Genomic DNA, 26,476 nt, shown 5'->3' on the forward strand with positions numbered 1-26,476 from the left:
ATATTATACTAGAATGAGAAAGAATGGTTAGAAAGTTACCATCGTTCTTGCGCTCTCTTCTGACTAATCCATCAGCTCCTTCACCATCCATGATATAAACTCTTCCTCTAGCAGCAGGGCGCTTTCCCCTTATGGTGTTGACAAATGGCTCAACCTTGGGTGTCTTGCAGTTGTTGGCCAGATGTCCTGGTAGATCACACTTGAAACACCTCGGCTTCCCCTTCGGGCATTTCGTGGAGTAGTGCCCAACCTCCCCGCATTTAAAACATGTCATCTCACGGCTCCCAGCTTGGCTTCCTGCTCCTCCCGCAGCAGCAATCGTAGGCCTGAACGGTCCTGGGGTAAACCCTTCCCCCGTAGGACGCTGATAAGGCTTCTTCATCTGTAACTTTCCTTTTCCCTTGTTGTCTTGGGAGCTCGACCTCATCGGTCCCCCAATTCCTGCTCTATTCATCCTTCTATTTTTCATCAGCTCCACCTCCGTGGCTTTCTCAACCAACGACTGGAATCGCATGATTCCCAGCGGCCTCACTGAGTCCTCAATATCAGGCCTCAGTCCATTTACAAAGCGCTTGCACATGTAGCGCTCATTCACATGATCGTGAAAGAATTGAAAATGCTTCGCCAAAGATTCCAGCTTTGAAGCAAATTCCGGTACCGACATACCTCCCTGACGGAGTGTCAGAAATTGTGACTCCCGCTCATCCCGAGCACTTGTTGGAAAATACTTTTCCAAGAATGCGGTCCGGAATGAGTTCCAACTAATCTCCTCGTGATTGTCTTCCATAATTCCTCTGGTGCCCTTCCACCAGTACTCAGCATCTCCGAGTAGCAGATAAGTCGCCATGCCCACTTTGGCACCCTCAGCAGTTTGTAGTACGCCGAATATCTTCTCGATTTCCTGAATCCAGAGATCCGCTTTGTCTGGGTCAGTACCACCAGAGAACTTGGGTGGATCCTGCCTTCTAAAATCATTCAGTCCCCTGTTCTGGTCTAGGGCTAACTCCCTCTCACGCTTATGTCGTTCACGTTCAGCCTTGTCAGCACGCCACTGAGCGTTCTCCACTGTTTGATTTGTCATTGCCTGGGCCACAGCAGTCATTGCCCCAGCGAGTTGATTCATGTTCACCATGTTCTCTGTTTAGTTAGACAAACAGTTAGTACTCATCATAAGATAGCATTTCCATAACTATACAATATGATTAAGCAATAACTTCAATCAATTTTTAAGCGAAAAATCGCTTGCAGACAATCAATTTTTCACTCTTTGCAGAGTCACACAACCTAGCACAGAAGACCTATTCCCCAACAACTCCCGAAAGACTCGACCGTGCTCTGATACCACATTGTAACACCCCGATTTCGGTGGCGTCACTTTAGTAACCAAAAGTAAACTTAATGCGGAAAAACGTGAATATTTTTTTTTCGATAATAACTAAGACAAGACTGAATTAAATAAAACCCAAAAGCGAAAAGTAATAGAGCTAATATACAATATATAAACAGCCTCCGCTGTAAGTAACCTCGTCACGAGTAAACCTCCAGTGACGGAAAGAAAAGTGTAACGCCCGAAGGCAAAATGTACAAACCAAATCTAAAGGTAAGTGTCCGCAACACTATCCCTCAAAACTGAGAATAAGCTGGCCCATCGGCCTGAAGCAAGACCTCCTAAGTCCAACCAACTCTCTGTGATTCTCGTAAAGAACCACACAAAAAGCTATAGGTGGGAAACTACCCTGTCCCCAAAGAAAACAAATGATGTTCAGAGCTAAGACTCTACTCCTACACTAATCCCATCTCGAGGAGCTCACACCAGCACTAAAACCTACATACTAGCATGATCGTCGCCCGAATCTGAATCCAGAACGACCTAGTCTATGTACACCATCCGTCCTCCTCTCGCTACCGCGATACGCTCCAGTTCCCGCATCTCAACCCTAGTTCCTCCCGAAGGATGAACCATCATGAATCAGCCCGCCAAAGACATCTGACAAAGGGCGTTTGTTCGCCAAAGCACACACAGAAGACGCGAGGGTCAACTCCAAAGAATTATGTAAATAATAGCACCAATAAATATAGATAAGATAATAGCCACTTAGGCTTATAACTAGGGATAACATCCTAGGGTTGCATATTTCCACAAAGAATATAACGACTGTAAATCACAGTTAACATGCATCAAGTAGAACTAACAAGTATCAAACACACTCATCATGTAGTCAGATCAGCATAAAACCCGAATATCGTCACTCTGCTTGGCGACGGAACAAACCGACAACGTCACTCTGCTTGGCGACGGAACAAAACAACAACGTCACTCTGCTTGGCGACGGAACAAAACAACAACGTCACTCTGCTTGGCGACGGAACAAAACAACAACGTCACTCTGCTTGGCGACGGAACAAAACAACAACGTCACTCTGCTTGGCGACGGGACAAACCAAAGGTATTGCCACTTATAGGCTGGGCACCTCGAGACGGTCGTAACACTAGCCTCGTGTTTAACCATTTCTGCTCGGGCGTCACTTATCACCTTTGGCTATAGTCAAGACGGTACAAACTCTACATGGTCTGACCATTTCTGCTTGCTATGCCGAACATCAACAGGCACGATACAACTCTACATGGATGATCGTTACCTCCTGTTGTGCCAGGTATAGTCAGGACCGATCCAACTCTGCATGGCTGATCGTTACTTCCTGCTATACCGAAGTACTCTGCTTGGCACTTCATCACGACACATAGCTGCTCCAACAGCACCACAACACACGCTGCTCCAACAGCACAATAACACACGCTGCTCCAACAGCACAACAATAAACGCTGCTCCAACAGCACAACGACAACATACTCAACACTTGGATCCGACGACACTCCTCGTTTTCCAAAATTAAGATTTCGCTTCCCATGCCTTCCTTCGAGGTTGTTATCATTACTTAAAGATTTAGAGGTTATTTAAGGTCTTATGAGTTTTCTTTATAAAATAGATTCCATTTTGTCTTATCGCGAGTCTTATACATTTGCAGGATCTCCCAATCCCAAGTCGCTTCCAGAGGATGTCTCGATCCACTAAACAAGATTAAGGCCCGAACCTCGTTCGTCCTATCAAACTTTCTCAAAACTCTCAAAATAAAATCGGCATGACCTGCCCGCTATTCTCACCGTTCAGAAACTCAGATTCCAATACAGAGCATATTTAAATCATCACAATCAACAACATGTCATATCTCAATAAATCGCAATATTAACACTTAGCACTTAGCATATAAAGCATGCACCACACATCCTAGATTACCCACATAGCACATAGCATGTAAGTCAATCTTCAAAAACATTCAGTAGATGAATCATCTACATTGTCAGCCGAAGCCTCAGAAAACATTTTCCAATCACACACCATCCAGTGCATAAACAGTAAACAATGTCGAAACATCGACCCTAGGCATTAACTAGAGATTCAGTGAGAAGCCCTCACCTGAAAGATCTCCAGAACGATCAACTAGTGCTTCCTCGCACTCAAAGTGTTGCTCCTCGGGAAATTCCTCAAAAGTTCCTTTAAAACAAAATCACAGAAATACTATCAGAATCTATCGAAAACTAAGTTATCGATACGTACTAAGGTTACTCGAAGTAATCTATACTCTAAGGTACGATAATCTAGCGCGAAAGACAAGTTTTCGGAAAAAGGAAATTTCTTCCTCCCCCTTAATAGGGCTCGGCCACTTTGGCTAATTATGGGGCTCGATTTTTCTTCGATCAAACTTGGTTCCTATGCTTTCATCAGCCGTAACTAAGGGTATTCTGAACTCGGAAAAATTATCGGATCGAAAACTGTCGCAGGGGTATTTTGGTCATGATTTTTAACTTAGGATTTTCAAAACTGAAATCCCAAAAATAAAATTTTGCAGGGACGTCACCAACGACGTTTATGACAACTAATCCTACTAGCACTAAGCTAAGGCGATAGTTTTCAGCCTAAAGGTTGGAACTTTACTCAAAAACTACATAAAATGGGTATTTTAGGTTCAAATTGATTCCGGCGGAATTCCGGCGACATAACGGAAAATCTAATCCGGCAGAAGTGATCTTGGGCATACATAGAAGAGGTTTAGAATCAGAAATGAAAGATTCAGGATAGTTTTGCAAAAACCCATAAACTATCCGCTCAGAAAACTCTACAGAAAAGCTATGGAAAAAGCGATCAGAGGTAAGGATTAGCGACTATACCTCGAAACCTTGAAGCAGCAACTGATTGATCGACGATCAAGCAAGGTTTGAACAAAATCTTCTTCTCCTTCTTCCTTGATGAACTCGCGGCCTTGAGAGGGAAAATGGAGGAGTTTTGTGTTTTTTTCTCACTTGCTTGCTATATATAGAAAATGGTAATTCGCGGGAAAATGAAAGTTTCGCGAATCTGATTTTTCCGGCATCATTCTCCATGAATTCTAAGATAGGTTTTGGCAAAGGAATTCCTAAGCTAAGAAGATGTCTCCTTGTATTTTTGGCAATTAATGCAAAGTCGGTGCAAAGTCGGTGTAAAACTATTTTACCCGATAAGTTGCTTTTTGCATCGAATGTCGGAATGGAAAACTTCCTTCTGAAGAAAGATTGAAATCATCAAGAGAAATGGGTGTACGCGTGTAGAATATCCATTTGAAGCTCTGAATAGATAAAGTCTTCATTGTCGAGAAATTCTAGGGTTTTGAAATACCAGGGATTCGGTTTCGGCAAACTTCCGATGATTGGAATCGGACGTTCGTAGATCCTAGAGTTTCGCCTCGAAACGATTGTGACATATGGAAAAAGAGAAGTTCTAACATTTCTCTGAAGATTTTTGGAATTAACTGCCATCGTGCCTAAAAGTGAAAATTAGCTATATACTAGGGTTTCTGACCTAGGTTTAAGCGTGTAACGATCGTGCTATAACTTTTATCGATCATAATGCAATCCTTGAACTTTTCCTGAACTTTCTCCTTCATAAATATATTTCATTTAATAAACTTTCGTTCAGGTTTCCCTTCACATTACATCAACCCTAATCTTGAATAAGAAGTTTATTCACTTAGCATAAACTTAAAAACTCGGGCCTTACATTACTACCCTCCAAAAAGAAAGTTTCGACCTCGAAACTTAAGGGTCAGTAAAAAGTTCTGGATATTATTCCTTGATCTTTTCCTCTAACTCTCACATAACACCGTCCGTGTCTTTATTCCAAAAAAATTTTCACTAAAACACTCTGCTTTCCCTTCGATTGTTTCACTCTTCTAGTCCCAATGTTGACCAACGGCGTCTCAACAGACATATCATCTTTCAACTTGCCGAGGTTTAACTACAATCATCAATGATAACACCACTAAAACTCTTACTCAAATATGATCTCCAGCTTCTGAAGTCAATCTTTACCCTAAGATTCTCATTCCACTTAGCAAAATTCACTCGGTAATCTCTAGCTCGTATCACCAAAATCCATAACAAGTTTCATTCACTCTTAGACTTTAAGCAACTTGTCCAAATATGAAAACCTCAAGTGTTCATCTTGATACTAACACCTCCCTTTTCTGTAACTTGATCACCATCTCGTCAATCAACTTCTTAATCCCTCTAACAAATTCTAACCAACTTCGAGTCCTAGAAACTTAAGACAACAGTTCATAGACTTAAAACCTAAACCTTCACCAAGTTTGGACCTCTAATGTCCGTTAATTCTTCAATGCTTCCTAAATGAATATCCATTTCTTCAAACTATATCTCCTTCGCAAGAGAACTTATTCTTAATGCGAACTTTTTCCTCCCAGCTCGACTAATCCTCGATCCAATCAAGTTAATCTTACCAATCCTTCTATCAAAGTCCATAGCCAGCTCTGATTCCGAATATCACCCCCTCAATATTAAGTTGATCAGGCCTAATACATCGAAGGTGAAATTTAGAAAAACCTACTGGATCAGTCAATGAGTTCCTATCATCCAATAGTCACAAATATCTTGATATTAAATCCTCAATAATGTCGCTACGGAACTACACACTCTCGACATCATACGTATACTATCCATACGAAATCTCTCTAAGATTCATTCTTTTAGCTTCAAGCTTCTGGTCAAACGCATCGGTACAAGACTACTTTCTAGGCTTAACGTGTTATCTTACACCTCGTGTACTTCTATAGCTAAAATACGAGCTACGGTCAAATAAGGTATTAATAGGCGTAATAACTATAAGGTCAACGCTTAGCGGTAAAAGCAAGTTCAGACGTGTTGCACACGCTACGGGGGTAATGGAATATATTATACTAGAATGAGAAAGAATGGTTAGAAAGTTACCATCGTTCTTGCGCTCTCTTCTGACTAATCCATCAGCTCCTTCACCATCCATGATATAAACTCTTCCTCTAGCAGCAGGGCGCTTTCCCCTTATGGTGTTGACAAATGGCTCAACCTTGGGTGTCTTGCAGTTGTTGGCCAGATGTCCTGGTAGATCACACTTGAAACACCTCGGCTTCCCCTTCGGGCATTTCGTGGAGTAGTGCCCAACCTCCCCGCATTTAAAACATGTCATCTCACGGCTCCCAGCTTGGCTTCCTGCTCCTCCCGCAGCAGCAATCGTAGGCCTGAACGGTCCTGGGGTAAACCCTTCCCCCGTAGGACGCTGATAAGGCTTCTTCATCTGTAACTTTCCTTTTCCCTTGTTGTCTTGGGAGCTCGACCTCATCGGTCCCCCAATTCCTGCTCTATTCATCCTTCTATTTTTCATCAGCTCCACCTCCGTGGCTTTCTCAACCAACGACTGGAATCGCATGATTCCCAGCGGCCTCACTGAGTCCTCAATATCAGGCCTCAGTCCATTTACAAAGCGCTTGCACATGTAGCGCTCATTCACATGATCGTGAAAGAATTGAAAATGCTTCGCCAAAGATTCCAGCTTTGAAGCAAATTCCGGTACCGACATACCTCCCTGACGGAGTGTCAGAAATTGTGACTCCCGCTCATCCCGAGCACTTGTTGGAAAATACTTTTCCAAGAATGCGGTCCGGAATGAGTTCCAACTAATCTCCTCGTGATTGTCTTCCATAATTCCTCTGGTGCCCTTCCACCAGTACTCAGCATCTCCGAGTAGCAGATAAGTCGCCATGCCCACTTTGGCACCCTCAGCAGTTTGTAGTACGCCGAATATCTTCTCGATTTCCTGAATCCAGAGATCCGCTTTGTCTGGGTCAGTACCACCAGAGAACTTGGGTGGATCCTGCCTTCTAAAATCATTCAGTCCCCTGTTCTGGTCTAGGGCTAACTCCCTCTCACGCTTATGTCGTTCACGTTCAGCCTTGTCAGCACGCCACTGAGCGTTCTCCACTGTTTGATTTGTCATTGCCTGGGCCACAGCAGTCATTGCCCCAGCGAGTTGATTCATGTTCACCATGTTCTCTGTTTAGTTAGACAAACAGTTAGTACTCATCATAAGATAGCATTTCCATAACTATACAATATGATTAAGCAATAACTTCAATCAATTTTTAAGCGAAAAATCGCTTGCAGACAATCAATTTTTCACTCTTTGCAGAGTCACACAACCTAGCACAGAAGACCTATTCCCCAACAACTCCCGAAAGACTCGACCGTGCTCTGATACCACATTGTAACACCCCGATTTCGGTGGCGTCACTTTAGTAACCAAAAGTAAACTTAATGCGGAAAAACGTGAATATTTTTTTTTCGATAATAACTAAGACAAGACTGAATTAAATAAAACCCAAAAGCGAAAAGTAATAGAGCTAATATACAATATATAAACAGCCTCCGCTGTAAGTAACCTCGTCACGAGTAAACCTCCAGTGACGGAAAGAAAAGTGTAACGCCCGAAGGCAAAATGTACAAACCAAATCTAAAGGTAAGTGTCCGCAACACTATCCCTCAAAACTGAGAATAAGCTGGCCCATCGGCCTGAAGCAAGACCTCCTAAGTCCAACCAACTCTCTGTGATTCTCGTAAAGAACCACACAAAAAGCTATAGGTGGGAAACTACCCTGTCCCCAAAGAAAACAAATGATGTTCAGAGCTAAGACTCTACTCCTACACTAATCCCATCTCGAGGAGCTCACACCAGCACTAAAACCTACATACTAGCATGATCGTCGCCCGAATCTGAATCCAGAACGACCTAGTCTATGTACACCATCCGTCCTCCTCTCGCTACCGCGATACGCTCCAGTTCCCGCATCTCAACCCTAGTTCCTCCCGAAGGATGAACCATCATGAATCAGCCCGCCAAAGACATCTGACAAAGGGCGTTTGTTCGCCAAAGCACACACAGAAGACGCGAGGGTCAACTCCAAAGAATTATGTAAATAATAGCACCAATAAATATAGATAAGATAATAGCCACTTAGGCTTATAACTAGGGATAACATCCTAGGGTTGCATATTTCCACAAAGAATATAACGACTGTAAATCACAGTTAACATGCATCAAGTAGAACTAACAAGTATCAAACACACTCATCATGTAGTCAGATCAGCATAAAACCCGAATATCGTCACTCTGCTTGGCGACGGAACAAACCGACAACGTCACTCTGCTTGGCGACGGAACAAAACAACAACGTCACTCTGCTTGGCGACGGAACAAAACAACAACGTCACTCTGCTTGGCGACGGAACAAAACAACAACGTCACTCTGCTTGGCGACGGAACAAAACAACAACGTCACTCTGCTTGGCGACGGGACAAACCAAAGGTATTGCCACTTATAGGCTGGGCACCTCGAGACGGTCGTAACACTAGCCTCGTGTTTAACCATTTCTGCTCGGGCGTCACTTATCACCTTTGGCTATAGTCAAGACGGTACAAACTCTACATGGTCTGACCATTTCTGCTTGCTATGCCGAACATCAACAGGCACGATACAACTCTACATGGATGATCGTTACCTCCTGTTGTGCCAGGTATAGTCAGGACCGATCCAACTCTGCATGGCTGATCGTTACTTCCTGCTATACCGAAGTACTCTGCTTGGCACTTCATCACGACACATAGCTGCTCCAACAGCACCACAACACACGCTGCTCCAACAGCACAATAACACACGCTGCTCCAACAGCACAACAATAAACGCTGCTCCAACAGCACAACGACAACATACTCAACACTTGGATCCGACGACACTCCTCGTTTTCCAAAATTAAGATTTCGCTTCCCATGCCTTCCTTCGAGGTTGTTATCATTACTTAAAGATTTAGAGGTTATTTAAGGTCTTATGAGTTTTCTTTATAAAATAGATTCCATTTTGTCTTATCGCGAGTCTTATACATTTGCAGGATCTCCCAATCCCAAGTCGCTTCCAGAGGATGTCTCGATCCACTAAACAAGATTAAGGCCCGAACCTCGTTCGTCCTATCAAACTTTCTCAAAACTCTCAAAATAAAATCGGCATGACCTGCCCGCTATTCTCACCGTTCAGAAACTCAGATTCCAATACAGAGCATATTTAAATCATCACAATCAACAACATGTCATATCTCAATAAATCGCAATATTAACACTTAGCACTTAGCATATAAAGCATGCACCACACATCCTAGATTACCCACATAGCACATAGCATGTAAGTCAATCTTCAAAAACATTCAGTAGATGAATCATCTACATTGTCAGCCGAAGCCTCAGAAAACATTTTCCAATCACACACCATCCAGTGCATAAACAGTAAACAATGTCGAAACATCGACCCTAGGCATTAACTAGAGATTCAGTGAGAAGCCCTCACCTGAAAGATCTCCAGAACGATCAACTAGTGCTTCCTCGCACTCAAAGTGTTGCTCCTCGGGAAATTCCTCAAAAGTTCCTTTAAAACAAAATCACAGAAATACTATCAGAATCTATCGAAAACTAAGTTATCGATACGTACTAAGGTTACTCGAAGTAATCTATACTCTAAGGTACGATAATCTAGCGCGAAAGACAAGTTTTCGGAAAAAGGAAATTTCTTCCTCCCCCTTAATAGGGCTCGGCCACTTTGGCTAATTATGGGGCTCGATTTTTCTTCGATCAAACTTGGTTCCTATGCTTTCATCAGCCGTAACTAAGGGTATTCTGAACTCGGAAAAATTATCGGATCGAAAACTGTCGCAGGGGTATTTTGGTCATGATTTTTAACTTAGGATTTTCAAAACTGAAATCCCAAAAATAAAATTTTGCAGGGACGTCACCAACGACGTTTATGACAACTAATCCTACTAGCACTAAGCTAAGGCGATAGTTTTCAGCCTAAAGGTTGGAACTTTACTCAAAAACTACATAAAATGGGTATTTTAGGTTCAAATTGATTCCGGCGGAATTCCGGCGACATAACGGAAAATCTAATCCGGCAGAAGTGATCTTGGGCATACATAGAAGAGGTTTAGAATCAGAAATGAAAGATTCAGGATAGTTTTGCAAAAACCCATAAACTATCCGCTCAGAAAACTCTACAGAAAAGCTATGGAAAAAGCGATCAGAGGTAAGGATTAGCGACTATACCTCGAAACCTTGAAGCAGCAACTGATTGATCGACGATCAAGCAAGGTTTGAACAAAATCTTCTTCTCCTTCTTCCTTGATGAACTCGCGGCCTTGAGAGGGAAAATGGAGGAGTTTTGTGTTTTTTTCTCACTTGCTTGCTATATATAGAAAATGGTAATTCGCGGGAAAATGAAAGTTTCGCGAATCTGATTTTTCCGGCATCATTCTCCATGAATTCTAAGATAGGTTTTGGCAAAGGAATTCCTAAGCTAAGAAGATGTCTCCTTGTATTTTTGGCAATTAATGCAAAGTCGGTGCAAAGTCGGTGTAAAACTATTTTACCCGATAAGTTGCTTTTTGCATCGAATGTCGGAATGGAAAACTTCCTTCTGAAGAAAGATTGAAATCATCAAGAGAAATGGGTGTACGCGTGTAGAATATCCATTTGAAGCTCTGAATAGATAAAGTCTTCATTGTCGAGAAATTCTAGGGTTTTGAAATACCAGGGATTCGGTTTCGGCAAACTTCCGATGATTGGAATCGGACGTTCGTAGATCCTAGAGTTTCGCCTCGAAACGATTGTGACATATGGAAAAAGAGAAGTTCTAACATTTCTCTGAAGATTTTTGGAATTAACTGCCATCGTGCCTAAAAGTGAAAATTAGCTATATACTAGGGTTTCTGACCTAGGTTTAAGCGTGTAACGATCGTGCTATAACTTTTATCGATCATAATGCAATCCTTGAACTTTTCCTGAACTTTCTCCTTCATAAATATATTTCATTTAATAAACTTTCGTTCAGGTTTCCCTTCACATTACATCAACCCTAATCTTGAATAAGAAGTTTATTCACTTAGCATAAACTTAAAAACTCGGGCCTTACACTGTCCTGAAAGATCCAGCTGGAAACCAAATCCAAGTTGATGTGCATGCATATAGGAACACAATGTGGTTTGGGCAAGCAATATCAGTATTAAGAAATGTATATCATGTTCAAGAAACAGGTTTAGTTAAATTTAGCTATTTTGGACATGGGAATTTTAATATTAGAGTTTTTCATAAGGATGAAAAGGAAGTCAGTTATCCTCCTTCATTGAATCACAATCAAATGATTTTCCAAAACCCTCCAAATGGAAGACACAGTAACATGCCTGAATTCTATGTTGACTATGATCATGTGTTTTTTTGGAATGAGATAATTATCTCAGGCAAGCATGGAGGATTAATGTGGGATAGAGTCCTGTCTGAAGAAGAAATCAGGGGAACATCAAATGTTGTGAGTTTTTTTCACTATTTGATAGTTTATTTATTTTGTTTCCTAAACTAATAATACTAATATACTCCCAATTAACATATTTGTGTTTTTAGGGCATTCCTACAAAAATAACTAAGGAGTTGTTTGCACACAAGCCTACAGAAATTGAGGTTATACTTCCAGATGGAACCTGGACAAAATGGGGGATTACTTGGCATGATATGTTCCCAACAAAAGGAACATTTGATCAAGGGTGGCAGGAATTTCATAATCAAGAATTTGATAACACATGCTTAGTGGGAGGAGAACATCACTTCATCATGTGGAAGAGGAATGAAGAAAACACTTATTGTGTCCAAGTTGACCACTGGTAACTTGATTTCATTTTATTTCCTTCATGTGCTTATAATATCTTTGTTTAATACTGTTTGCAAACAAAATAGGCTATGATCCTCAGCAAGTCTTTTCATTTTTGCTTAAAAAATAATTTTGAAATAACTTTGGTTTAATCTTCACTCCATAATTGTATGAATCACATACCTGAATATCTTTATACTATTCCTTCTTTCCAAATATTTAAATTTGTTTTTTATATAATAAAATATGCTTAAATTATAAGAAATACATGGTTAGATCAACCAATTGTGTTTATTTGCAGCTTCTAATCCTCTTCACCTTTTCTTTTCTTTCTTTTCATTGCTTTAGCTGTTCGATTCGTAGAACATATTGCTCAACGAATAAGTATATAAATAGATACTCCTATCTATCAAAAATGAATACTTATTCCTTCCCATTGATGTAGGCTTTCGAAGAGAGAACATGATCAGCAGCAGAACTAACTTTTCATCTGAGAGAACCAGTGGGTGGACAACTATAAGGTTCAAGTGGCAAAAGATTACTGGGTTCAACTTAGAAATCCGCAAATCAAGTTTGCTCTTATTATTTTGTTCCCAAACAACTGCAATATATCTGGGTTTCATTAGGTTAATTTCAAATGGTGACTGGATAACTGTTATTTATCAGTACAAGTACTTTATTTTTAAGAACTCTATCTTTGAATCCTGCATCTTAAATTCCGCCAATGAAGTTTTTATGCGTCTACAAAATTATGTCACTACTTTATATTCCTACAATCATACTAACATCAAGTATATAGCAATTAATATACACATAAGCCAACATAAAACTTAGAACTAACTTCACATGTCACATATATTGATATTGCAACATATGGAGCCTATTTCTCCTGCTATTTTCGTTACTTAGGCTGTGCTATTGCAGTTTGTTTTCGTTTTTTGCCTGATGAACTAAAGCTATTGTACAACTTGTTAGTCTAGTGATATTTTGTAGTTAGGTAGATTATCTTGAGATGGGTTAGCTAGTACCATCAATTGTTCTCTTTTTAACATCTCTTTGTAATTTGGTTCGAAGTACACCTAGTACTTCTTATTTATATATTTTTGCTTATAAAAAAAACAAAAATTGATATTGCTTACACATGTAGACAGTTCCCATTCCCTATTCATCACATTCTATTGACTACAACAATTTTCACCACATAGACTTCAGGTAAGCACTGAAGTAAATAATTTACTCTTTTGTATGAATCATACATTATTTTATTATTACTCAATTTAAAAGACTATCAAAAGTTTAACATTCTTTTCTTTCCCACGTATTGCCTTCAAGTATATTTGATTTTATACCAAACATTGCTTCATCACCTATGAAATATTCATGAAATTTAATACCCTCTAACAATAAATATCCGCAAATCATTCAATCCCACTGGTTAATGTATTCAAAACCCAATATCCACTTACATAACTTGGTTTTATTTCAACTATTTATCCTAAATTTTTAAACACTTCTTTGTAAACAACATTCTTTGTTTCATTTACCAACAAAGAATCCGTTCCTTCAACATAAATCTTCAATCCCTCTCTGCATTTCACACGGGAGACAACAACATAGAGTTGACCATGTGAGAAAACAGGTCTTGGTAGAAAAACACCAACTCTACCCAAAGTTTGTCCTTGACTCTTGTTTATTGTCATTGCAAAACAAACACAAACAGGAAATTGCCGTCGTTGAATCTTTACATGTAAGCCACTATCAGAAGGGGTAATACTCATTCGAGGAATATAAGCCATCTCCCCAGCATTAGTTCCATTCATAACTTTTCCATAGATTAAATTAGGACGCAGTTTGTCAACAATAAGTCTAGTTCCATTGCACAAACCACGAGCCACATCAATGTTCCTCATTAACATTATAGGAACTCCAACTTTAAGACACAACTTGTGATCAGGGAGGCCAGAACCTTTGATACTATTTAAGAACTCAATTGTAATCCAATTTGCTTCAATACCTAAATCTTCATCAACTTTGACAACACTATCTGAACTAAGATATACTTTCTCTTTACCAGGTGATCGGGATAGCACATATTGGTTAATAGTATCTACAATATCCAAAGTTGGAGCAAGAATGGCCTTATCAAGAAAGTAATTTTCTTGAAAAAAATTTGACTCAAGATCTGGATATGTTGAATGAACTATACTTGAAACACCATCCCCTCTAGATTCCACCAACAAATCCTTAGGAATTTGAATATCACATTCACCATCATTGTAATCACCCAAATTACCATCTCCAACATCAAGTATCCACTTACTAAAACTTGTTCGGCGTTCTATATCATCTTTAGAATCTGCATTATTCACTCGCATGTTTTCTACTAACCTCAAAACTTTGCAAAACTTCCATAATCTTGAAGAGTTTATTGTTGCCATAACAATTTCTTCACGACTTGCTTTAGGAATTATTGGTAAAGTTTGTCTGAAATCACCACCAAGAATAATAACTTTTCCACCAAAAGGTTTGTCAATACACCCAGGATTACTCACTAACATGATATCACGCAAAGTTCTATCCAATCCCTCAAATGCCCATCTGTTTACCATTGGCGCCTCATCCCAAATAATAAGACTTGTGTGTTTCAAAAGTTCTGCTTTATTACTCCCTTGTTTGATATTGCAAATGGTATCCTCATTTAACACAAGTGGAATACCAAATAAAGAATGGGCAGTTCGACCCCCAGGAAGTAATAGAGATGCTATACCACTTGACGCAACATTCAAAACAACTTTCCGCTCTCCACGAAATTTATATGACAAAGTTTTCCACAAAAATGTCTTCCCAGTACCCCCTGATCCATACACAAAGAAAAATCCGCCAGATGATTCATTCACTGCATCAACAACCTTTTCATATACAATTCTTTGCTCCTTATTCAACCTAGAAACATGGTCATCATGCTTCTTAACCATATCACCCACATCATATCTCAACTCATTATATAGTAGAATATTATCATAATGTGGAACTTCATTTGAAATTGGAAACGGCATTGTAGGAATATCCTTCAAGCTTTTTCCGTTGCTCACTAACAATTTTTCCAATTCTACTAAACATAAAGTTCTTAAGATAGCATCATCCATTCGCAAATCTAACAACATAACAAAGAATACAAATTAGCATATTCATACTTTTTTAATGTAAAGTTATATATATATATATATATTTATAAATACCGTACCTGGATTGCATAGAACTTTTCTCCTTTGATATAAAATTCCATCAGCTAAAAGTCGCCATGTCTCCTCAAATACTTGTCTAGGATTTACAATTGAATTTGACAATAGTAATGCTACAAAAAGGTACCTTCCTGATCTTCCGGATGACAATTCCGAACAATCAATTATACCATCAATGAATTCTTTGTCATTTTCTAGTAATTGCAATGCTGAGCATGCTTCTTGAAATGATAGATACACAATGCCATCTACAGTTCGCAAATCATTGTAATTTGTACATCCAACCTGTAAATTCAATAGTAATCGTAGATAATACACCTCACCACAACCAATTGGTATAAAGTTCATCCTCCCAATAGAGAAACCTCTTTTTCTTGGTCTCCACTCCTTATGCCTACGATCATACACAAAAAATTGAGGGTATTGAGCATAAGTCAAGTGTCTGCCTTGTGGAAATTTGTTATTGGCAGTCATCCAAGCAGTAAACATTGTTTCTTCTTTTTTCTTTCGCCTCACAACTGAATCAAGAGGTTCTTTATCACTAAACAAAACAACTTGTTGTTTTGGCAAATGGAATGATAATCTTTCTACAGGAGGCCAATGGTGATGAATCTCAAAAGATAATGACCTCCAAGCAGATTCACACGGTGACAAATAACGACAATCATAATATTGCTGAATCTCATCAATGTTTACCTCTTTTTCACCTAGATCAGCTTTATTTGTCATGGAGACAGTTACTCGATCAACACCCTTGTTGATATACTTGAATAAGTATTTGATGCAATTGGACTTGTTGCAATACTCAATGTTAATGTGTGCTTGATATTTCATCAATAATTTTGCATTATAAGGCACCACATAGCCATTGTCCAATTGAACGCCTCGTCTCTCAACAGAAACACCAGTGTTCCTTCTTCGATAAATGGGATACCCATCGATATCAAATGAAGTCTTCTCAACATATTTCTTTGGAAAAAATTTGGAACAACGACCATTTACCATACATGGAGAATTTTTTCGACCACCACCGCACGGCCCATGAACCATATATGTTGAAACAACATCAAATAGCTTCGGACATGCAATAGGATCAGGTAGCTCAGCAGAAATAAAAGAATCTATCAATTCAGGTCTATTCAACTTCGAGCTTGGAGCTAACCAAAGCAATATATGTGCATGAGGTAATCCCCTCTTCTGAAACTCTATGGTATACATACCTAATATATCACATCAATCAATACATTAACAACAAATTATTGCCTTATTTAATACAATACTAATATATTGAACAAATACCACATTAGGAAAAACATACCAGCACTAACTTTTCCAAAATATTCTCCTTTCTTCAAGCCAACCATTAACCGTTGAAGCTTAGCATGAAAAACTCTACATGTTATATCAGGCCGATCATATGCATTCAATCCTTTTTGAGATACATATCGTTGTATTTCAGGCCATTTGGGATTGCATGTAACAGTTATGAACAGATCTGGATAACCATAGAATTTGCATATAGCCATTGCATCCTGACAATTGTTAAACATATACCTTCTTCCACCTGTAAATGATGATGGTAAAACAATTCTTGTACCAATATGTGATGGATCAAGATCACCCTTATCAACTGCTTCTTCTAATCCGGCCAAGAAATCTCTACGAATTGTCTTTTGATTACCTTTGACATATGATAGCCTTTGTGCCTCAACCATAGAGTAGCAATCTACAATAAATTGCTGAAACAATCTTCTAGAATGAAGAATAGTAGTTCCCTCATGAACTCGCTCATGGATCCTAAAGGCAACAAACTCACGCAATGATACACGAACTCTTTTTTTAAAAATGCGCCTATCTCCATCCTCACGAAACATGATATCTTCTTTATAGCCATCTTCTCCATAAGGAAATATCAACGGATATTGTAATGGTAAGAAAGATGTGTGTGTCTCATGAATCCGCTGCAAATTTCCATCAGTTCCCTTAATCACAATATCACGACCACAATCAGTTGTATCAAAATCTCCCACACTAAGAGCAGCAACCTCATCCACTGTTGGCAAATTATAAACCCTAGGATCTTTTGGCCTGTGACGAAACAACCTCAAAGAAATATTACAACTTGGATTCTCACCAATGAAGTCTCGAGCCATCCGAAATGTTTTGGCCAACACATTAGACTTATCAATCATTGAGAGTAAATCTTCTACCAAAGATTGCATTAGATTAGTTTTCCCATCCATGCTTCTACAAATTAGACGATAACATTGGTTAAAACTTTCATTGTCCTTATTATACGTAAAAATATTTAAATACAAAAAACTTAGTATTGAGATTTACCTAAAGTGTTGACTCCTGTTTTCAATCTCATTTTGTGTATCATATATGTACAATTGCGCAAATTTAGGACTTTCTCCATCCTTTGGTAACAAACTACCAATTCGATGATAGTTTTGCCCACTAATAACAAATTGGGGTGGCCCACCTCCGTCATTTATACCTGTTTCTATCTTACCACCAAAAGAAGTGAAAGCAAATAGACTATTATAGGACCTAATATTTTCTATAAAATGACGACTTCGAACATCATGACCCATTATTAAATCCCATAATAAAGCTGGTGGTTTTTGTAGATATGTTAGGAGCACCTTTCCTTTTAGACAACACCTTTTAAACTTTGTGGGATTCTTCTCCTTACTCTTTCCAACTTTTTCAGCAAACCAATGCAAGGCACTACAATATTGGCAAGTATATTTCATGTCTCCAATATCATCATAATCTATATGTTAAACAATTATAAAAAGTCACTATGTATTTTTAATAACTTAAACTAACTTTAATTCTAAATATTGTCTTCCATACCTTCAAACTCGGTGGAAGTTATCTTATAAGACATCTCATTATTTGATTCAAAAATTACATCGTCATCATCATCATCATCAGTAGACTTACTACTATCTGATTCCATTGAATCTACAATACATAAAATCAAATAAAAGTTATACTAAGTTTCTTAAAAATCTCATAATCAACAAACAAACTCACTTCAAATTTACAAACACCAAAAAAATATAATAAGGACCTACAAACGCATTATACATAGACTTTCAAATAACTAATTATGGTAAATTACTCAAACAATAAACTACTCATTTACGTGGTTTACTATTAAATCCCATGCTATAATGAATCCAATAAATTAAAAATCGAATTACTAAATAAATTTAAGGAAATGAATAATTAATGTAATTTCACTAAATAATGCTTCATAATTAAATTTATTAGTAATTAACATAATGGAATGTACCTACCAAACATCATAAAATTTGATGAAGATCCATCCTCAAATGAAGATTTGCTAACTGAAGATACATTAGGATCCCACCATTTATTGCTAAAACAACCTTTAGGCATACATTTTCGAGGTCTTGAGATGATATTGGTTTTAACTCTCTTACTTGGGGGCTGAATTTCACAATGTTGTCCACCATCTTCATGTGCTGCTCATATAATGCATCAATATGAATATGATCAAGAACTTGTAACTTTACACATATCAACATAACCCAATATATATATATATATATATATATATATATATCACAACAAATGAAAACATTACCTCTGCGGCCACGTTTAACACGTTTGAAAGCTTCATCATCTGAATCCATACCACAGGATATACAAACCTTAATTTTACAACCAGATTTCAACCAAAACCACAGAATATTTTACTCTCAACTCATGCACACCTCAGCTATTAGGCCAACAACAAAACAATGCCAACCTTCTAAGCTAAGACAAATCGAACATATGAATCCAACAACTAACTTATATAGCCTCCAAAAGTTTTTCTCCTTCACCTTTTTCACTTTATTTCATTTTAACTTCCATCTACCACATCTGCCACCATATCGACTTATAGACGAAAAGAAAAATCAGAAGTACAACCATATCAGTAAAGATATCTATAAACATATATGTTAACTTTTTAACAAATACAATAACACCTTCTTTTCTAAGAAAAAAGTTATTGCTTACTTTTTTTGATTCATCACTTTCCAGTTTCTTACTGAAGAAACTTTATGACAAAGTCTACTACAAATACATTGTCTTTCTTAAACTACCATAAACACTAACTTCTGTCAATCAAATATATATACCTCCATATTTGGATTTTACCCAAAATATAACACATAAATATGGATCCAGCTTTAAAGGAACACCATGACATTCCATCACCTAATACACAGTCTTTACCATCTATAAACATATGAAAAGACAAATTCACACAGTTAAAACATAAATATTCATTAAACTCTTGAACAATCCAGGTTCACATATCTTACAATTACCAAGGAGGTAATTTCATACAGAGGCATCGAAATTACATCATTGGAAATAAGATAACACCAATCATATACACCTGAAATCCTAGAAATACAACTACAAATACAATAGGATATCTACTTGATCAAATACATTCATGTATGGTTTACAAAAAGACATACCCATACTTTTAACTTAATCAGAAGATCAAATGATACTTTGTTTAATCAATACCTAATGAACACTAATCACAGCCAAACATGCAGTTATCACCCTTAGCACGTTGGTGTTTCATTTGCTCATCAAATTCTTCCTCCAACTTCCTCTTGTATGACTTAGAGCAACTCCCATATTCGTATGAACTAAAAACTCTCTTTGCCTTGCAAACTTCAGCAGGAACTAACTCATCAGGACTCATAAGCAAATCCATACCAAAATCACAATCATCAAGATCCATTATCGAAAATGACCCTGGAAACTTTGCCTGAAATTATTTTATTACACGCTATCAAATTCTCCATAATAACTACCATACTATCAAATATATACGAAAACAGCAAATAAAACTAACCAAATTAGGAGTTTCAATTGCACCATTTAGCATAAAGAGATCAATAATGTCAACATCTTCACACACACGCTCCACATGGTAGGCATCTTCATAGTGGTATAGGTTTACCATCTTCTTTTCAACCTTAAACAATAAATCCCTTCCGACCAAGGCTTCATCAATGCAAGGAGACACATCCACATTGTTTCCATCCTACACATTCACAATTCACTGATTAAAATTTAAGGCCCTAAAATTAACTTGTGCCTACACAATTTTGATATATACTACTATGACAAAATACAAGTAATAAACTTGACAGAATCTGAAGTCTCTACCTGAATCTGACTAAGCACCTCCCTACAGGATTTTTTAATTAGATTTTCAACAACACAATCAGGAATCACAAAGTCCATTGAATAACATCCATCAGATACTTTAACCATTATCCTGAACCTAAAAAAATATAATACACATTTTATTAAGTTAACACCAACATCAAATATAAATAAAAAATATTTGGCATTACTCATATAACTTTAAAACTAAACCAAACCTAGGAGACACATAGTTCACCCGCATAAAGCATGCACTACAATAATAATGGCAATCCTCAATAATCACAGCCCGATCACACAAACATGCTCAGTACCACCAACCATCCTCTTTTAAGATATTAACTATCTTGGCCCTAACTATGAACTTTCCATCCTGCAAAATAAAAAACATACATCATCCATAATACTTAAGCATCCTTCTTTGTACATCATTAATTATTATTACAATAAGAAAAGAAATACACTGAGAAATTCATAGCAGTACAAACACTCACCTCTTTGGTTTCACTCAATGATAACAAAGTTTTCCTAGGATGATTGCTAATGAAATCGTCAAGCATTGATACAAGTCCATACTCAGCTTCATTCGTTCCAAATAGATCATGCCCACAGTCGCCATTGTATACAACCCTAAACACAAAATTATACTATATAGTAACTAACAACTCAGGTACCACAAGATTTTAAAACACTAAATGTATAAACAATAAAAAGACTAAATTGAAGTAAATACCCATTCCAGAATGACATAACCTCTGGAATTTGAGGGTTGAAGCTTAACCTAGATGCTCCAACCACAGCTTGCAACACACATTTACCTACTCAAACATAGATATATAGGAACAAACTATATTGAGACTTAAAACATAAAATGTAACTAAAAAATAACAACACCATCAATATAACTTCTGTTTAGCCAAAATGTTTCTTTCAATACCTCTAAATTTCTTTATTTTTGCAAACTGAAAAACCAGGACAGCCTCTTCAGTCGAATGTAGTGACAGATGGTCAGTAACAAATTTGGCATGGTCATCAAATAGTACACACTCAACTTTGCCCCTGTTTTGAAAAACAAACATATTCAGAAATATATACAATAAATAGACAAAATAATAACTAATTTTATGACTGAATATTACTTAGAACACTTAAACTTTTATATATTACTTATCATCAGAAAGTTCAACTATCATCATCTTAAACATTTTTCCATTCTTCACACATGTCCTCTCTTCAATAACTGAAGTGAGCAACCCCATAAAATCTGAAAAACAACATTGAATTTGTTTCCTGTCAAAAATAATCCACAAAGTAATCTATTATTACCAAAAAGGAATATGATTTATAAGTTCAAAGAATAAAAATATCATACCAATAAGGTGAACAGATTCACTACCAATTGCTTTCACTTGTTCAGAGTTGTTCAATGATAAACCCCACCTAGGGATTTTAGAAATTTCACATGGCACAACCATAGTTTTTTCAATCAACAACATCTTATAAGGATGCTGAGTAGCTCGATAAGCACCCATGTTTGGAATTAGGCGCCCAAAGATAATCTTATAAGCATTTCCTTCCACAAATTTATCTCCCCACTTCACATGCATTTCCTTCCTTAAAGAACACTGAATTTTGCCACCCTAAAACAATACAAAAATAAGACTTCAATTAACATATACCTAATTTATATCCTCACATCTAAGTAAGTAACTAACATAGGTAACTAAAAGTCAACAAATATAACACCCTCAAATAATTACTTCATAAACACATGATAATTTTTTTTCCAACACATCCTCAAAATAACACCCTCAAAATTAATTACTTGTTCAAGACAGTAACAAATGACAATCTTTTGGCACAAGGACTTTAGACTTGGAAATATATAAAAACAAGACCACATGTTTAAAATATCAAACTGCATTGCATGTATCAATCTGTAACTAATTAAACATGAATATATCATAATTTTCTATTCTTCATTTGAATCTTGTTAAGCAAGATTAAAAGAAATGAACATACATAATGATCCATCAAGACCATGTCCACAGATTTTGGAAGTCCAGAACCATTCTTAGCATAAACTACCCAAAGACGAATAACTCTAACAACAACTCTCCAAATTTGAGATGGAGGACACAATGAGTTCACAACCCCCATTGAAACAGCACTATCCATCTCAAAAGAACTCTCAATGAAGCTATGTTGGATAACTGACTACAATTTGAACTAAGACCTTTGAAATGAGTACACGTAACTTTCACTTATATAGTAAAAATTAGGCGGGATTTATAAACTTTCAAACATATTCATGATTGCTCTCTAAAAGTGAATGCTTAACTTTAAATGGCTGCTCACACATTTTGACAAATAGTTGGCGTGCGTGTAAGGTATACAAAGTGACAGTAAATATTAACAACGTAAAATCCATTAAATTTAGTAAACGTCTAATTCAACCAAGAGTAAAACCAATAGAGACTATATGGGTCCAGTGCAATGTGCAAATCCAACCGAAAAGGACAACAAAGTTAGTTATGTAATTAGAACAGAAAGAAGGAACAACCATGCACCGATTGAAAAATAACTTTGCCTACTTAAAAGCAGACAGACTCGTAACAATTCTTTCTGATTCTCTTTACCCACTAAAACAAAACATAAAACCCATCGGTTATCTATATACAGAGCTAATCATAGTTACCTTCGCAGCAACAACAAAATTAGGTGGCCCTTAACCTGACACGTACCTTTGAGATTGAGATTGACACAAAGATAAACTCCTTCAATATCGAGGAATCCACTAAAGTAATTTATGAATCCCTCTGTACACCGAAACCGCTCTTGATACCACCTCTTCATACTGTAAACGGTTCAGACAGAACGAAGCTATGGGTCACTTCATTCATATTCCAGAAAATCCTTTTCAGTAAACCTATTTCTCACCACTAATTTTAACCACACACTTATACTTAGGTTCTACACTCTGTTATCATCTTATTGGGACACTCAAAATATCTTATCTCCTTTTGTACTTCCAAATTTTCAAATTGCTAAAAAGTACTTTCAACAACTTTTACTTAAATTATTCTACAACTTTATAAGTACATTTTTAAAGTCTTTTCTTAATAATGTATTTAACGTCTTCCATAGTAGACTTCACACTACCAAATTAAATTTATACAAAACTTTATTTCAATTTCTTATATTATTTTTTCTCTTCTAAAATACTTTAATAGAACAAATTTCAAATTGTTTTCTCTTAAACTCTTTATTCAATCACCTAATTCAAATATACTTTCAGTAAAGATTTTAATTAACATACAAAAAAGATCTAATACAAATTTTCTATCATTACTTCCAAAATTACATGCATATTCTTTCATATCTTATTCTACTTGTAACAAAAAAAACTATCTTATTCTACTACTATAGAAAATAGACACACTAATTGAATAATACAAATCTTTTAATTGTAAAAAAACATATTATCATTACTTTCTTCCAATTCACTTTTAACATTCATAGTTTCAATCTACCATTACCATAAAATTTAAAACACCAATGTTTTATTCAAATTTCATATATTAGGTACCAAATATAAAGGGCATTTCTTAAAAATACAAATAAGCTAAATCAATTGTTATTAGAAAAAATAATAATTTCTTATCCATTACGAAAGCCAATTCTTTTATTGGACTAAGTCATGCTTCCACTGCATAATGGCAGATAAATGTTTATTTTATTTTTCACTCAAACAAATTTTAAACCAATAGAATAATCTAACAAACCAAAATGCACAAAATATTGAAGCCACTACCTATTTTTTCTCTTTTGGGAAATCTGGTTGCCAACCTAATTATTATTATTATTAATCACAAATAACTATAATGCTACCTACTCATATTATATATATAATCCATTAAAATTTCAATACTTCAAAATTAACATTACAATCAGATTTTCAGAAAATCTATAAATTCAATTGATTTCAACTAAACCCCAAGTACAATATCACAAAACTGGACTATAAATCTTTACTCAAAACACGTTCTACTTCAATTTAAACCACTAAGTACAACTTTTTTACAATTCAAATTGTATATTGCTAAACCAAAGAAAAAATATAAACCAATAGGACAATTAATAAAAATATTCAATATATTGAATATACTAAATAACAGCAAAAGGAGTTGAGCACAAAAAATATTACAACTTTATAGCTCAATTTGGAAGACACTAACAATGTCACCAAGTGCATTATTCTTCCACTGAATCATAAAATTAGACCCACAGACTATCCACTAAATAAGTTTAATGCTTACTATAATAATAAAATACATATTCATTTAATCACTAAATTGCTTCTAGTCACATTTGCACTTCTTCTAATTACTTCTTCTGTTCTTGGCATTTGATCTTTTCATCTTCATTACCATGAGCCATCAAATAATCATCATTTCCATGTGAATCACTTCTTCTATCAAAATAGACCATCAAATCTTCAACATTTTCAAACTCTTCAAATGGTAAACCTTCACAAAGATTTCCCTATAATAAAACAATTTATAAACAAAGACGACAAAGATTAGTAACAAACATAGATAACTATACAATAATAAGTAAGAATATCAGATACACTTACAAAAAACGTAATCCGCCATAACAGGGAAACACAATGAGGGTGCATGACATCACAACAATCAAATTCAGAAGAATATCCAACACACTTTTCATTCAAATACTTCAGAAACTGCTCTTCAGCTTCAATAACTTCATTATGTCCGATAGGAAAATACCAATATGGTACACAATCAGCATAATGGAACTCCTACATGTGGATATTCAAAATTAATTATTTCTAATTTTATTTACAGTCTTCATACATATCATGTAATACAAAAATGATTTACCAAAAATACCTTGTTCGGATATCTAATTTCAAGCTCATCGAGTATTGAACCGAAAATGTCTAAACTTGATGTCCCCAAAACAGGTCCTCCATGATGAAGCACACCCAAAGAAACCCTGAACAAAGTTACTCCATAAGAACTTAAAAACCCAACTTAAACAAAAAACTAAATAATTTTTTATATAATAAAAAATGATACCGATTCCTAACTGCAGCAACTTCCTCAATATCAGGATTAAAAAATATCTTTGAAACAGGTATTAATGTCTGCAATAACTTCTGGCCTGAAATACAACAATATTTAGATTGAATTAACAAAAGTCAAATAAATTAAGAAACTACAAATATCAAAGTTCTACTAACATAACATGGTTTACCTTCAAATTCATTTATCTTTGCATATTGTATAACCACAACTGGCTTCTCATTAGGATGACAAGATAAATAATCCAAAAGTAAAACAACCAAATCCCCAGCTACAACTAAGGGCACTCTCCCTCTGCATAAATTTAATAACACAAACAAATCATAAATTAAATATCATAAAACTCTAAATCCATAAATATATGAAATAAACAAAAAATTGAGAAATATAATATAACTTGTCATCCGAAATCTCAATCATCATGATCTTCATATCTACTCCTCTTTTTTTAGAAATCCTAACAGGTGATACAGTTGTGAGAAAACCAACCATATCTGTAACAATAATAAAACAAATTCAGTTAGGAAAATGAACAAAAAAAACCAGTACCTACTAATCACAAATTACTTTTAACAATTATCATCTATGAACTAATCACTAAAATAGTTAGGCTGCATATACCAAATAAATATTCAGTATTTGAATGAGATGATCTCAGTTGTTCAGACGACTTCAGTGATAGTCCCCAATTGGGTACGATATTACTCTCACACAGCACAACCTTTGTTTTCCCACTAAAAACAATCCTGTATGCATGATTAGTAGCACGATATGATCCCTTAGCAGGGAGGACAATAAAAAAGT

At 36.4% G+C, this 26,476-nt stretch overlaps 2 protein-coding genes across 2 annotated transcripts; one reads left to right on the top strand and one right to left on the bottom strand.

The window, feature by feature from the left end:
• Positions 1–8,657: 8,657 nt before the first annotated feature.
• Positions 8,658–12,819, top strand: LOC130724332 (uncharacterized). Its single transcript, XM_057575536.1, has 3 exons — positions 8,658–11,766; positions 11,859–12,115; positions 12,548–12,819. The coding sequence occupies exons 1-3, from the start codon at positions 11,437–11,439 to the stop codon at positions 12,582–12,584; spliced, it is 624 nt and encodes a 207-aa protein (XP_057431519.1). The 5' UTR covers positions 8,658–11,436; the 3' UTR covers positions 12,585–12,819.
• A 701-nt stretch (positions 12,820–13,520) lies between these two features.
• Positions 13,521–17,588, bottom strand: LOC130723998 (uncharacterized). The gene is made up of 3 exons (XM_057575154.1): positions 16,663–17,588; positions 15,347–16,564; positions 13,521–15,256 (listed from the first exon to the last, which is right to left on the bottom strand). The coding sequence occupies exons 1-3, from the start codon at positions 17,585–17,587 to the stop codon at positions 13,593–13,595; spliced, it is 3,807 nt and encodes a 1,268-aa protein (XP_057431137.1). The 5' UTR covers position 17,588; the 3' UTR covers positions 13,521–13,592.
• Positions 17,589–26,476: the final 8,888 nt, after the last annotated feature.

This window comes from Lotus japonicus, chromosome 6 (assembly GCF_012489685.1).
Source record: "Lotus japonicus ecotype B-129 chromosome 6, LjGifu_v1.2".
Classification (NCBI taxonomy): Eukaryota; Viridiplantae; Streptophyta; class Magnoliopsida; order Fabales; family Fabaceae; genus Lotus; species Lotus japonicus.